Source organism: Rattus norvegicus, chromosome 2 (assembly GCF_036323735.1).
Source record: "Rattus norvegicus strain BN/NHsdMcwi chromosome 2, GRCr8, whole genome shotgun sequence".
NCBI classification, from domain to species: Eukaryota; Metazoa; Chordata; class Mammalia; order Rodentia; family Muridae; genus Rattus; species Rattus norvegicus.
In genome coordinates, this window is record NC_086020.1 from 152243353 (window position 1) to 152258655 (window position 15303).

A 15303-nucleotide genomic window follows, 5' to 3' on the forward strand; every position below is an offset into this window, starting at 1 on the left:
GTGAGCTTTCCACACAGCTAAGGCAGCATCTGGGGCTGCTGTTATGTCTGCTTCTCTTGTGTTAAGGGGAAGGAAGCAATGAAGGCCTCTTGTCAGCTGTGAGATGGGAGGTGCTGTCAGTAGGGTAGACTTCAACTAATCCCAGATGAGAAATGACTGCATTTAAGACAGTCAGTTTTCTCTTGCATTCAAACATTTGTATCTTTATTTTTTTTTCTTTTTTCTTTTTTTTGGAGCTGGGGACCGAACCCAGGGCCTTGCGCTTGCTAGGCAAGCGTTCTACCACTGAGCTAAATCCCCAACCCCCATTTGTATCTTTATAACTGTTGGGATAAATTGATTTTTTTCTATGATTTTAACCATTCTCCTCTGACTTTTTCTTTGTCTTCCTATATATTTTAATATGCAAAATAAAATAGAATTAATTTATCTTAAAGAAATTATCAAATGAATGATAGGCAGGCTTACTTTCTTAACTTTCACAGAAAAAATATTTTAACTGGTCTTTGTATGAATTACTAAAACATGTAAAATCTGGCCAAATTCTAGAGCTAGGTGTGGTGGTAAACTATCACATGGGATCATGTGTGGGCCTTGAATAAGGCAGCCGCTTCGTGACATTAAGATTGTTGGGAGGACTCATTGTTTATCAAGTTTATTTTTAAAGACTTGAATTTAATGTAATTATTGTGGTCATGGTACATGTGTAGAAGACAGAGGACAGCTCTGTGGAGTTGGTTCTCTCTTTTCAGCTTCACATGGTTTCCAGAGACTCAACTCGGTTTATCAGGCTTAAACGCTCAGGTGGCAGGCTCTTTACCTTCTAAGCCATCTAAATTACTTGAGTTTTAAAGATAGAGAATCTAGACTTTTTTTGTAATAGTAAATTTTCTTCCGATCACATTTTATTTTTTGTAATTAATGAATATCAATTGTACATTCTTTTAAGATCTATTTTTTTAAATTGTGTGTATAGGTGTTTTGCCTTATATACATCATATGAATACAGTACCAGAGGGCATTAGCTTCCCTTGCGTTATAGGCAGTTGTTGTGAGTGACCATGTCGGTGCTGGGAATTGACAGGTCCTCTAGAAGAGCAGCTACTGCTCTTAACCACTGAGCCATCTCTGCAGTCCCCACTTATGCCCATTAATGGGTTTTACTAGCATTTTTTTTATAGGCACATATCTTAGAGAATCTGGATCTTTTTGCAAAATATCTTAATGTTTAAATCTTGGTGGTTATTAAAAAATAAATCTACTCTGTAAATCAAGTAAAACATGTACAAGGACCAGTTTGTGACTCTTCGTAAGACTTCATGTAGTGTGACCCAGGTTAAGTTTCATAGCAGCCCACCTCTGGGTTCTATCTATCACAGACAGTGAGGGTACTGATATTGCTAACTGGCTATTCACGAGCAACTTTTCAGAAAATTCCTCAGTATCCACCTCATTTGAGATTATGATGCTATTGTTTTATCTAGAAACAGTCATTGCCTTTCATAATGGCATTGGCAGTAGGCATGAAACATTGCCACAGGGTCTGAGTTAGATAATGTTCAGTTAAATCTCGATGGCAGGAAACCTGGCAGAGTAAGATGGCTTCTTGGCTGACTGCAGGAGCTCTCTGTCTGAACATCATTACACGATTTCATAATCAATAGCTGAGTGTTTTCCTTAGAGTTTGGCCAATGTAAATATTTTGTTGAATTATTCTTTGAGTATTGTTGGGTGGCATTTCAAGTATCACTGCAGCACTACTCCAGCCCTGAATCATCTTTGACTTAGAAGTAAATATACTAACTCAGATTTTTCCTTTATTATGTTTTTAAGAGGAAAATAAAAGTATTTCTAACAACTTTTCTTCTCCTCTGCTATGCCTAAACAATGCCATTTCTCCGTTTCTCTCCTCATTCTTCCTTGGCTGCTTGAGCAGACCAGATGTCACAGCAGACTCTTGTAACCAGGAAGGTGTTTCGATCTTCCCAGCAGCACCAAGGCATGTATGCACATGCCTCTTTCTGCTTTCTTTACCAACAGCAGCACACGGTGAGGCCCTTGTCTGCCTCCTTGTTCTCCTAGTTCATAACCTGCTTGTTTTTGAAGCCATAATTTCATAATGGCATGCCGCACATTTTTTATTTAAAACTTTAACCTTTTTCCACCTACCTCATTACAGTTTTATCAGAAGGTAAAAATACAGACTGGAAGCTGCCACATAGTCTCTTTTCCATTTATTAAACCAGTTATTACTGCTTCAAATAAAAAGGCAAGGCAAGGAAATCACACATTTTAGCAGTTCTTTGAATACTGTATAGTTAGTTACCTGCATGTTCGAGAAACTCATGCATTCTTATCTTGAGACTATTCAAGGAAAAGCATATTTGTAGACCAGTGCTTAATTGTGTTACTTGGGTTCATTAGCAAATATTGTATAGTCACACATTCATTTGTTTTCCATAATTTGTGCTATAGTTTGAACATACCTACCAACAAAATCATTGAGACTAATTCCTCCTCCAAGGCATTAGCAGGGGTGACCTTTTGGAAAGTAGTCCTGAGCACTCTGCCCTTAGAAGGAAATGAGCCCACTGGAGGATTATTTGGAGAAGGTGTCTGTTACAAACACCAGGTGTAACCTCACTTTTCAGGTGATGTCCTGTGCCACCTCAGGGACTTCATAGTGTTCCCATCAGCAGGGAAGCCCTCACCAGATCTGATTTCTTTACCTTGGAACTCTTAGCCCCTCAGAGCTAATTTACCATGAGCTGAGTAAATCTTTCTTCTTTATAAATCACACAGTCAATGGTATTCTCAAAAGTGGGCTAAGATATGAAATTGTTGTCAAGAGCACATGAGTAGAGGCTGGAAGACTTTAGAAGAGCACAGAGCTAAATGACCTAAACGCCATGAACAGACAGAGCATTTAGGTTGACTCAGATGAGGGGTAAGATGACAGACAACTGGAGAAGATTTGTAAAGTTTTAGATGGTTCTTGGATGTGGTCATCAGAATGCTGACAAATGTGGAGATGAGAATATCCCTAGTTGGAAATTAGAGAAAAAGCTACAATAGCAATTGTGGTTCCTAGGGTAGTGTAGAAGGTTGAACTTGAGAGTAATGAAGAACTGCTGGGAGCAATTTCCAGACCCAAGCCTATAAGACCTCATCTATTAAAGTGTTCCTTCCAATAGTTCCTCGCCGGGGAGCCCTATTCTTTAACACATGGACCAGATCCAAACTAACAGCAATATTTGCATCCATCTGATGCTAATTCCATAGGGAAACAGACTACAGGCTATAGGGGCCCATCAACATTTTTAAATGTTTGCCAACTGCCTTGGGAGGCCAGGCCAGTATTAAGTAAGAATCTTTGAAAGATTCACTACTACAGTGTCAGAGTTTGACCACAGAGTGTCCTCCATTTAGGACATTGGGTGCCTAGCTGATGGTACTGTTTGGAGGAAGTTCTGGTGCCTTTTGGACTGTGGACCACCTGCATAAGTAGGTTGTTAGAAGGTGATAGATGCCTGCTCTAGCCCAAAACTCTGTTTCCTGATCTACCTACATGTGAGAACCTCTTCCACATGCTTCTGCTGTCACAAACCCCACCATGCTTTACATACCCTCAGCCATCTCTGTTGGGGATTTGGTCATACCGATGGGGAAAGTAACCAGCACTGAGGGCAGTGCTGTGCAGTGGGATCCCAGAAGTCATAGCTCCGGGCACCGTGTGGCAGCAGCCTAGAAAAAGCAATCAGCCACAGACAGCCTGTGTTACACAGCCCAGGAGTCTGATCCCAGAAACACTTTAAGGGCAGGGTGCCCAAGACCTTGAAGCTCCATCTAGGGTGTCATGAGAAGAGGTATGGAGTGAAGGATTATTCTGGAATTCTGTGATTTGTGGTCTGCCCTCCTGATTCAGACCTGCTTTCAGCCAGTTATTCCTTTGCTTTCTATTCCTTTCCATTCCTTTCATCTGCCTTTGGAATGGGATGTTTATCCCGTCCTCCTCCACTGTTACACATAGATGCTCCCACTGATTTCACAGGTCCAGAGCTGGAGTGAGCCTATCTTGAATCACTGCATGGACAGTTAATGTTTGGGTTCGTGTTGAACTGAGTTAAGACTGATGCTTGGGATGGAAATAAATGCCATGTGCTTGGGGAGGACCTAGTGTTGATGACATGGGTAGAATGCTGTGCTGTAGATATGCATTGCCTGTACCAAAACTCAGTTGAGTTTCTTTATTGAGAGATGGTTAGATGGTTTTAAAGGTGAGTCTTTGGGATGTAATTAATATTGAAACAGTCCCTAAGGTTGGGCTCCTACTTCAGTAGGACTTGGATTTTATCAAAAGAAGAGTCCTGAGCCAACATTCTGCCTCACTATGCCATTCCTTCTAGCACCTTGAGACCGGAAGCCTCCCCATGAGCAAGAAAGACCTTACTAGATTCAATAGTACTTGGTCTTGAACATCTCAGTCTTCAGAAACCTTTGTTTGTATGGATACATATGTAGTGCATATACATGCTCATGTAAGTGCATGTTCATGTGTATGCACATTGCTGTGAATAATGTGTATATGTGCATGTGTGCCCGAGGAGGCTATAGGTGGATATTGGGTGTTTTTATCTTCCTCCTTCTACTTTTCTCTCTATAACCTGAGAGGCTTTTCTTTCTACCAACTGAGGTAGGCTGGCTGGCCACTGAGTTCCAGCGATGCTCCTGTGTCTGCCCCTCCCTTCCAGCTCGCAGCACTGGGTTATAGGCATGCATTGTTCAGCTGTTATGTGGATACTGAGTACCCACACCCATATCCTCATGCTTGTCCAGCTGACAGTTTACTAAGTCCTCCCTAGCCCTGCAAATGGTTACTCAGCAAATCACTCAGACTTGGTACTCAGTAACAGCAGCAGCAGCAGCAGCAGCAAACAGAACCAAGTTTCAACAGGATCTTGTCAATATTTGCCTAATCAGTATCTATCCTTTAATAAAGATCAACTTTCTTACCTTTATGTGAATATTATGGGATGTTTTGAAATAGATGAAAGATTGTCCTTTATATTATTTTCTAAGTGGATTGTTAGTTTTCTAGAATCAGTTTTTTTTTTTAAAGATACTCATTAATGAATCTCAAAAGTCACATATAATGTGGTTTGGTTTTCTTTTGCGATGGTCTTGATTTGTAGTTGTGCTGACCTTGAACTAGCTGGGCAGTCCAGGCTGGCCTCCAGCTTGCTGTGATCCTCCTGCCTCAGCCTTCAGAGTACTGAGATTACAGGTGTACATTACTAATTCATATTAAACATCTATTTCAATAAGAAAGGAGTTTGCAAGCAGAAGGTTTGGCAGCCAAAATAAGTGATTTTTCTGTAATAATTTTGTGGTTTTTTAATATTAGGAGCATAGTAAACAGGTTTAGTTAATGACCATATATATGTATATATTTATGTATGTATATGTATTACAGATGATATCCTGAACAGGATTATAAAATTGTATAAAAATTGGTTTCTAGGAACTGTTCCACATTTCATAGCCATCAGCAATGAAGGAAGGACAAGGCATCTGAACAAGACTCTTACCCAGAGCAACTGCGCTCTAGTAGAGTCTAGTAGCCTTTGATTCTCTTTTAGGGTTCCTGGTGGTGATTACTTCCTTATTAGGGGAAGCCTTCAGTTACAACCCATCCCTGTAAACTACTCGGTGATAGATAACTTCTGCACATTTCTGTAGAGAATGACCTGAATTACGTTTGTATGTATATATAGTCTAAAGACATGTATGCAATTTAGTTTAACTTAAACCGCCTTACACCATAATATAAACATCTTCTGTGTTATTATAGAACCATTGTAAATACTATTTAATGACAAATGCTACATTGAATAAATCAGTCATTTTTTTCTTTCTCAAAAGTTTATTGTTATCAGATTTTTGCTACTGTGAATTACTGTGATGGTCTTTCTTCAAAACCAACCAGGCACAAGGCTTCTTATATTTAAATCTATTTTTGTAGGCTAGAATTATAGGGGTAGAATTACCAAGTCAGAGAATTTGAACAAATATTTTAGGTTTCTTGATGATAATCTCAGAATGTACTATAGAAGTCTCTGACTAAAAACCTCTGCTTCCTTGAGGAGGTGAGAAAACACTGTTCTGTTGTATTTTGCTAATATTATCCATGTTCACTGTTTAAAAATGATCACATTAAGTTACTATGTCAGTTTCCATTTCTCTGCCGTTTAGTGATTACCCTCTCCCCAATTTTTTACCTAGAATATTTTTCTCTTAATTGCCTACTTGTCATTTGCTTATTTAAGAATGTGTTTTCCATTCTTTTCAAAAATAAATTTAATGTTTATTTTATGTATATATACACAAGAGTTTTGTCTGCATGTATGTATGTGCACTATATGTCCTCAGAGGTCAGAAGGAGTAGGATCCCCTGGAACTGAAGTTACAGATGGCCGTGAACCCCCATGTGCCGCTGGGAACCTAACCCAGGCCCTCTGAAGAGCAAGTGTCCCTAACCTACCTTGCTAGCCTCTGCTCTTCATTCTTAAGGGCTAACAGAAACATCTAGTCTTCACAGTATAGCAGGACTCCTCTGACCCACAAGCAGTAATGTCTCAGAGTCTTCTATGTAGTTTAAAGCTTAGGTCTTTTGCTAGGTCAGGCTCCAGCTACTCTAAACTTGTAATCTGTCCTTTCTTTTTTCTTTTTCTTTTTCTTTTTTTTCTTAGATTTTTCTTTATTTACATTTCAAATGTTATCCCCTTTCCCAGTTTCCCCTCTGGAAACCCACTATCCTATACCCCCCCAACCCCTGCTTCTATGAGTGGGTACTCCCTTCCTCCCACCTTCCCACCCTGGCATTCCTGTACACTGGGGCATTGAACTTTCACAGAACCAAGGGCTTCTCCTCCCACTCGACAAGGACATCCTCTGCTACATAGGCAGCTGGAGCCATGGGTCCCTCCATGTGTACTCTTTGGTTTGTGATTTAATCCCTGGGAGCTCTGGGGGATCTGTTTGGTTGATATTGTTGTTCTTCCTATGGAGTTGCAAACCCCTTCAGCTCCTGCAGCCCTTTCTCTAACTCCTTTATTGGGGACCCTGTATTTAGTCCAATGGTTGGCTGTGAGCATCCACCTCTGTATTTGTCAGGTTCTAGCAGAGCCTCTCAGGAGACAGCTATATCAGGCTCCTGTCAGCTGTACTTCTTGGCATCTGCAATATTGTCTGGGTTTGATGTCTGTATGTATATGGGCTGGATCCCCAGGTGGGGCAGTCTCTGGATGGCCTTTCCTTCAGTCTCTGCTCCACACTTTCTTCTCCCAGAATCGTTCTCTATTGGAAGTTCACACCCCCGCTTCCTGCCCAGCTACTGGTTGTCAGCTCTTTATTACAACCAATCAATAGCAAGACATATCTTTTAGATTGCCTGTAGGCATAGAGGGCTGTCTGACTGACCTTCAGGTATCTGAGCAGGTGTGGAAGGACAAGTATTTACAAATGTAAGGCTGGTGATGGGCCATAAAAATGACAGTACCAAGCTAGCATTTAGCTCTCTGCTGGCACAGCAACCAACAATTGAAAATACAGAGACATACCTTCATACAAGGTAAGAAGGTTACCCCAACACATACCAACCTTTAATAGGTTAATTGTAAGGTTTATATGTGATAGATCATCAACTGTGGAGTTATTTAGGACTCTTGCTTTTATGTAACTAAATGCTTAGCTTGGACTAGGATAGACATGTATTTAAGTGGATCATAGATTTCAAGGAAAAGTTGATATATGGGCTAGGCCTGTGAGCTAGCTCAGAATAATCTAAAGGATGCAACTATCCTTAGGATTTTCACACTGTCTTTCATCACTGCTTCTCTTCCCATGCTGACTTTCTTTTGTCAGACAATCTCTTTTGTCACAGTTTATAATTTTACTTTTAATGTCTTTACTGCTACTTGAGAGGGACTGCCTGCTCTTTTCTCTAGTCTCAAGGAAAGATCCCTGCCTAAAACAAAACAAGCAAAATCCCAAAACTCTAGTTTGGGGTGAGTAATCTCTTTAGCCTACTCTATTGAGTAGGGGATGATAGTCATCTCATGTGATTGTTTGGAGCTGGAAGTGTGGAAGGAAAGGCTCTTGACTTAAGGATTCATTGTTTTCCAAGGGAAGGTAATTACAGTTGGTAGATAAAACACTCGGTAATATCCAGGTGCTGGTAGCTCACGCCTTTAAATCCCAGCACTTGGGAAGCAGAGAGAGGCAAATTTCTGAGTTCTATGTCAGCCTGTCCACAGAGCTAGTTCCAGGACAGTCAGGGCTGCACAGAGAAACCCTGTCTTGAAAACAAAACAAAAACAGCTAGGTGCCATGAACAAGGCTGTTTATCCACCATGGCTGCTTTATGCCTATCATCCTGGCACCTGGGAGGCTAAAGCAAGGAGGATCATGATCACGGTCATGTTCAGGACAAGCCTTGGCAGTGCAGAAATTCTACACTAGCATGTGCTTCAAAGTATCACTGTCTCAAAACATCTTCACACCTCAGGGATTCCCAAAGAGTGTTGTACATGCTTTTCCACCCTTTAGAATTAGTAGAGCATTGCTTTATCAGAAATGTGAGAGAACAAGTAGAGACACAACAAACATCCTGCTATTGGAAAACAAATTGTGTGACACTGAATCCAGCCATTCCTTGCTATCTCGAGGAATTTGTTCAGGACTGTGCCTTGAGATAATGCTCAAGTTCCTTATGAAAAAGCACATCTTTTTCTAAGCTTTAAACTATATTGTATTAAATAACTAATGGAATGTAACTATCATAAGTTGTATTTTTTAGGGAATAATAAGGAAATATATATGTAAATGTGCAATCTGGCAAATATTCCACATACATAAGTACATACATACAGACAGACATTATGTAATGGGAATCTAACCCATGGACTGAGCATGCCAGGAAAGTACTCCATTATCCAGATATATCTACAGAATAGAGTACAGAAAAGGAGGCCTGAATGTCCCCTAAAATAATGGCAGTATTTGAAGAAGTGTTTTATATGAACAATGTGATTTTATTAAGAATACTTTAATGTAACAGGGATTTCACTTTCCCTCAAATCATCTTCCATTTACAGTAAACTATTTTGCCTTTAACTTTTGTGTGTGAAATTACTCAGTCTCATAATCCCAAAATGTTTATTTTTAAATTACAGTTAATATTCCAAAACTCATTTCTAGATTGATAAACCTAAAGAAAATTATATTTAATTAAAGAAAAATCAGTTATTTTAATAGCTTAACAACCACATAGTAAAGAGATGGTTGGAAAATAAGTAAATAATTAAAAAACAAAATAATGCCCAGAGAGTTTATGTGAATAAGGTATACTTAAAAAGCAATATGGATTCAATCCAATGCAGATGCCTTCCTCTGTCTGACCTTGTCTGGTCTGTTAGGTATGTTATTAACATGTGGGATGATGATTGTGATTTAATATTTAAGTAACTTTAGCAAAAGATATGTTTTGGTATGTAAGAATTCTGCAGGATGATATAAGTAAGTTCCACATTAACTTTTTACATTAAAGCAAGTAACATTCAAAAGGGAACTAAATGCTTTCATTAATAATTGTGTTTAAAATGTTGCTTCTGTTCTCTGTACTTTTGTGCTAGAGGCATTTCTGGCCCAGAGCATTCATCCTGGTTTGATGCAGTAGCTCCTGCTAATATGTGTAAAGGAGTTTGGTCTCTGCCCTAGGCTCTCTCACAGTGCTCACAGTTTCTCTGCACACTTCTTTCTGGTTTCATTGACTCCTTAGTGACCTATCTAGCTATACTATCTTTACTCCCCTCTCTCTAGTCCTCTTTCTTGAAATGTCACTGAATGTTCTAGATAGACTCAGGTAGGAATTAACTCCAGAACAGTTCAGGGGACACTTTTCATAATTGGCAGCTTATGTTCCCTCAGAAACTCGTCTCCCGGGAGCTGAAGATTCAGATGTTTTGGAGGATTCTTGGTGGTCCTGATTGTCCCCTTGACATGCAGAAGGTGACACCCTGAGAGTGTATGATCCTGAAAACTCACTACTTTGTTTTTTTTCAGGCTCCAAGCCCCCATCTGTCATCTTTGATTGCTGCAAAATCAGTTGGAGGGGAAGACTGTAAAATAAATTAATCCTTAGACCCAAAACCTTGACAAAAATAGAGTGTGGATTGCAGGTGGTAAACCCCTACAGTTTTCTTATGCTTCTTGCATGTTCTATTACAGAGTGGAGAAACGTTAAGGCGAATTTAAAAGTACTTTCCTTGGGATTGTTTTCATTTTGGGTGATATTAGTAGGTAATTCAAATAAAATAATTGAGAGGCTAATTACATTCCCTTATTTGTTTTTGTAACCCAGTGATTCTCATACAAGTTAGTTTAATCATGATGATGAGGGGGAAACTTGGAAGTAGACAGTGGTGATAAATGTGTCTGTTCTCATGGCTGTGCAGGCAAGAGGCTTATAGCATAAGTCACCTGTCTCCCAGAACAAGGTTCTCTCTGTTAGAACATGCTGTTAGTCTCCATTTTCAGGAACACTCTCTGACTAGACAACATCGTGTCCTCACAACCATGCAGTGTTCAGATTCTGTGCAGAATTATGACTGCTGGGAGAAAAATGTGTGCTTACACGGTACATCCTGTACTGTATCCTGTGAATTATTTTACAGGATGATGTCTACAGTAACAGTGAACACCCGTGCTTTTCTAGGCATGCAGTGTTTAAGCATATTGGTTGTATTTGAAGTGAGTAAGTACCAAGCATAGCCAAAGCACCAATCTTCCCAGGGAGTATAGCTACGTTTTTACACATAACATCCATTTAGGAAATATCCTGAAAGATAGACTTTACAAAGTATTCTATCACCTATATTTGCAATTAAACAATAAAATATTTTATAAAAACATAGGCTGAGAATTATTTTCTAACTGAATTTTGGTATTTGAAGTCTATAAATCAAGGCATGTTTAAAGCATATTTTAAAAAAATCATAGCATTGTCTTAAGTAAACAAATTACTTTCTAATGTTTCCACACATTTTCCTGTTTAGAAACCCAATCTTCATATATATATATATATGTGTGTGTGTGTGTGTGTGTGTGTGTGTGTGTGTGTGTGTGTATGTGTGTGTGTGTATATACTGTATAACCTACTGTGTAGGTTATCAAACTGTCTAATATTTTATTTTTGAGCAATACATAATTATATCTTCATTGTAAATAATTTAAATATCGTAGAAAAATCCCGAAAGTTTTCTTGTCCATTTGTCTCGGTTCTGGTTCTGTGCCTCAGATAAATCTGTTTTAACATTGACAAAGATTGTTTTCATTTTTTTCTAAAGTTTTAATTAGTAGACTGTGTCGTAGTTGTGTTAAAATACAGTGGCCAAAGCAACTTAACAGAAGAAAGAGTTTATTTTGCCTTACAATTCCATAGGGACAGAGTCCATACTGGAGGGAAAGACATCCAACAGGCAGACTTAGCAGGAACAGGCAGCTGAGAGAGCAAGAGCACGCATCCTGGGGAAAGGCTGTGAGCCCCCAAAGCCTTTGACCATGACATACTTCCTTCAGTATGCATTAAAGGTCCTAGAACCTCCCCAAATGACACCACCAGTTGGCAACCAAGTGAGCCAGGGTATGTGTGTGTGTGTGTGGGGGGGTTCTCATTTAAACCACAACACATACATAAGTATGTATATTAGGTGACATACAAACTTATGTTTTCATGTCATGCTTACTGATGTGTGAGCTACATGTTGCCTTTTCTTCTCTTTCAGGCCAGGACATAGAAATCTGTTTTATCTACAATATCAGGATTGACTTTATCATCACACGGATTTACTAATTATTCTTGCTTTGTTTGGTTTTGTTATAACATTCCATAGGACCCCACTTTATTTTATTCTTCTTCTAATAATAGATATATATGGTAATATATTGGCTGTGAAGGCTATTTTTTCTAAATAAAATACTATATTATGTAAAATATTTAAAAAGACACCTATTCTTTTATACTACAGTTTATATTAAACATTTGACATATAAAAATTACTTATTGCATGTGCACAAGTGATATATTTGTAACATTTACATTTGAAATATTTGTAAACTACACAAAGTCTCAAAAATAGTTCATGAGTTCACAGATATGCTGATTCTCCGAATTTTGTGCTTTGTATAGCTATGGTACAGTTATAAATTACAGATTAATGTTGGTATAATGCTATTGACTGACCTACAGATTTTATTTGACTTTATCATTTTTCTACTCGTGTCATTTTCCTAGTTCAAAGGTGAGTGTAGAATGTCTACTGTTCTCCGAGTTCACAGTTTCTCAGCCCCTGTCCTCACGACTTCGACACTTGTGAAGAATTCTGGTGGCTTCAAGACTGTCTTGCAGTTTGTGTTTGTCTGACATTTGTATTGAGTTCACTTTTGGAGGGAACGCCACATAGGTGATGGCCCTCGTCAGGTGTCTTGAGGTGAACATGGTGATGTCTGCATGTACTGGTGAGGGCATTCCTGTTTTCCTGGTGTTTTTCCTCTACACTCATTGCTTTTTATAAATAATATCTTGGGCAGATAACTGGAAACTATACATGCTCTTTTTGCCCTGAAACCTTCACTTGTCGTTAACACAGCTGTCAATAGAATTAGTCTGAAATAGTTTTTTATTGTGATTGCCTCTTCTTCTCTTTCAGGGTATTTCTTTCCTTTATTCTTTCTGTATTAATTAAAAATCCTCTGTGGGGAAAGGGTTTCTTCTCTCTCCTTATTTATCTGTAAATTAATAAGTATGAGGACATGCTTAGTTTTGTTTTCTGAGTTATACTCTCAGAGACTCAGCATCTCAGAGTCTCGTAATATAGAGAAAACTAGAGAATGTATCCCACCAGGGGTAGTAAACCGGAAGAAAGGGAGAGACTGGAGCAGCAGTGGATACATATACACACTGCATGAGATTGACACGAGGGCAGCTTCTGTAAGAGGGAACTCTCAGACGATTGGGAGCTCCAGCAAGCCTGCCTCTTGGCAAAAAGTCAGGAAAATTCATGAGAGGAACACAGAAAAGAGAGAAGAAAAAGGAGACCATTATAATTTCATCAGCAAATATTAAATGCAACCTGACATAATGTGTGTTCAGCAGTGAAGTTGACAGAAATATTGAATGTAACTTAATAACAAGTGCTATTTTAACAGTATTGGAACGATAATTAGAAGGATTGCGGGCAGCCATGGGTGTCTCACAATGTCTAGGAAGATGTTTTTATTTGCTGCTCCACCACAGTGTCCCTTGTCCTTTCCACTTTTATAACAGAACTGTTAATAAACCTGGAGGCCAATTTTACCAGTTCAAGGACTTACATCCAGTTTTGCTTGAAGCTAAGTGTAACCATGTGCTTTAAATTCATGAGAAGTATTCAGGGGTCCTTTGTGAAGATTGATTTCAAAGCATCGTTCTCTTGCTGCTGCTGTTCTGAAATGGGAATGTACTGGTTGATGCCTTTGTCACTATTGTGGACCATGAAAATAAAGTAATCTTTACTCCTGCACGGTAGACCAGAGAGTAGGAAGGCCCATGGGGCCCTGAGAACATTACATACGGTTAGACCTGCACAATTTGTTTGTTTCTCGAAAGGTCTTTCTTTGTACCCTGCAGGCCTAAAACTCACTGTAAAGAGCAACTCTGCCTCAAACGTGCTGTGGTCCTCTAGCCCCAGCTTGCTGAGTTGTGGGAGTATAGGTATGCGCCACCATACCCTGCATGTTTCATGGGAAACTGTGGGTGTATGATGAAGTCTTAGTTATATGGAGCAGAACCATTTCCTAACTGATTTGTATATAAGATAAAATATTAAGAAATAATACAAACATGTTATTTAGTAGCATAGAAATAAATACTAGTGGGAACAGGAGAAAAATGAAAGCAATTGCCTTTGGTAGTGGGAATTGGGATAAAAGCAAATGCTACTCTTTTTTCTTATACTAATTTCTGTAATATTTAACATTTTAAATTATGTATCATTAATAAAATTAAATGAACTTTTTTCTATTTTAAATAATATTTATATATTTACTTCCCACCTATAAATGCTTCTCTTTTCACCTGGAGTAATAACTGGTGTAGTTTTTTGCATATTTTTGTCTATAGTAATTTTTTTAGTATAGTATATATAGTTTCTTCATCTACTTATTTTACTAAATTATTTTTAATTTTAAAATGATATTTATTATGAAATACTGAAATGTGCAGTGGTATTGTTTGTTTATATTTTTAGAGTTCAACATGCAAGCATGCAGTTAAAAAAGCAACAAAATGAATTTCAGAGAGTACAGAAAGAATTAAGTCATCTACAACTTGAGTTAAAAATTAAACAAAAACAATCTCAAGTCTTCAGGTAAGATTGTCTTTAAGAACTGAAAATTATAAGTATTAAGAACATACAGCAAATGCTTACTTTATGAATTCAAGCATTTAGTAGAATATATGGTTTCTCACCTTGAAAAAAAAATGAAAACAGCTTCACTTTATATTGTCATATCAACTGAATTGTTTTACTAATAAAATGTAATCGAGCAAACAGCTTGTTTTGTTAACACCGCGGTTTTGTTCTTTCTCTGTGGTGACATTTAAAATGAAAGCATAGTAGCTAATGCATTTCTGTGTGTGTATAGTGTGGTGATTAGTGTGTCCGTGCATGTCCGTGTGCGTGTGCAAATGTTTATGTCTTCCTCCACTATTCTCTACATTATTTCTGAGACAGATCTTCCTAGTAACCCTGGAGCTTACATTTGGCTGGACTTGCTGGCCATCCAGGCTCTATCTATCCAGGGATCTTCAAGTGTCTGCCTCCCCTAAGCTGGGCCTCTGGCCATGCACTGTCAGCTGGCTTTTACATGAGTAGGCATGGATCTGAGCTGAGGGCTCAGGCTGTGCCAAGCTCTGGACCTGCTCAGCAGCCCCTCCACTTTCCTCTTGATTAATAGTTCTTGGTCATTGATCTGATGGAACAGAAAATCTCTCTATGTGATAATATAGACCCTTATATTTGGAACTCTCCAGCACAAATAATGTTAATTTCCTCCCACTGAATCTCTGGAAGGTTTATAATACATAAAGATAAAATCCAGTGCACAAAACCACCCCGCCCCCAAGAGCCCCTAGGAAGTCTATGCCCCTCTATATACTGAGAACCTCTATAAAAATGATCCTTTATTTTATGTCAGTTAACTTTT

At 38.6% G+C, this 15303-nt stretch overlaps 1 protein-coding gene across 11 annotated transcripts in view; it reads left to right on the forward strand.

Annotated features, from left to right (window-relative positions):
* The window catches only part of Lekr1 (leucine, glutamate and lysine rich 1), a 181387-nt gene that overhangs the window by 48350 nt on the left and 117734 nt on the right, over positions 1-15303 (forward strand). For 10 of the 11 annotated variants that reach the window (XM_017590967.3, XM_006232472.5, XM_039102618.2 and 7 more), the window contains one exon: positions 14346-14465. In XM_017590967.3, coding sequence (XP_017446456.1) covers positions 14346-14465 — 120 coding nt within the window. Of the gene's footprint in view, positions 1-10148; positions 12577-14345; positions 14466-15303 lie in introns of those variants that run through there. The other variant, XM_039102617.2, reaches the window with a different exon arrangement.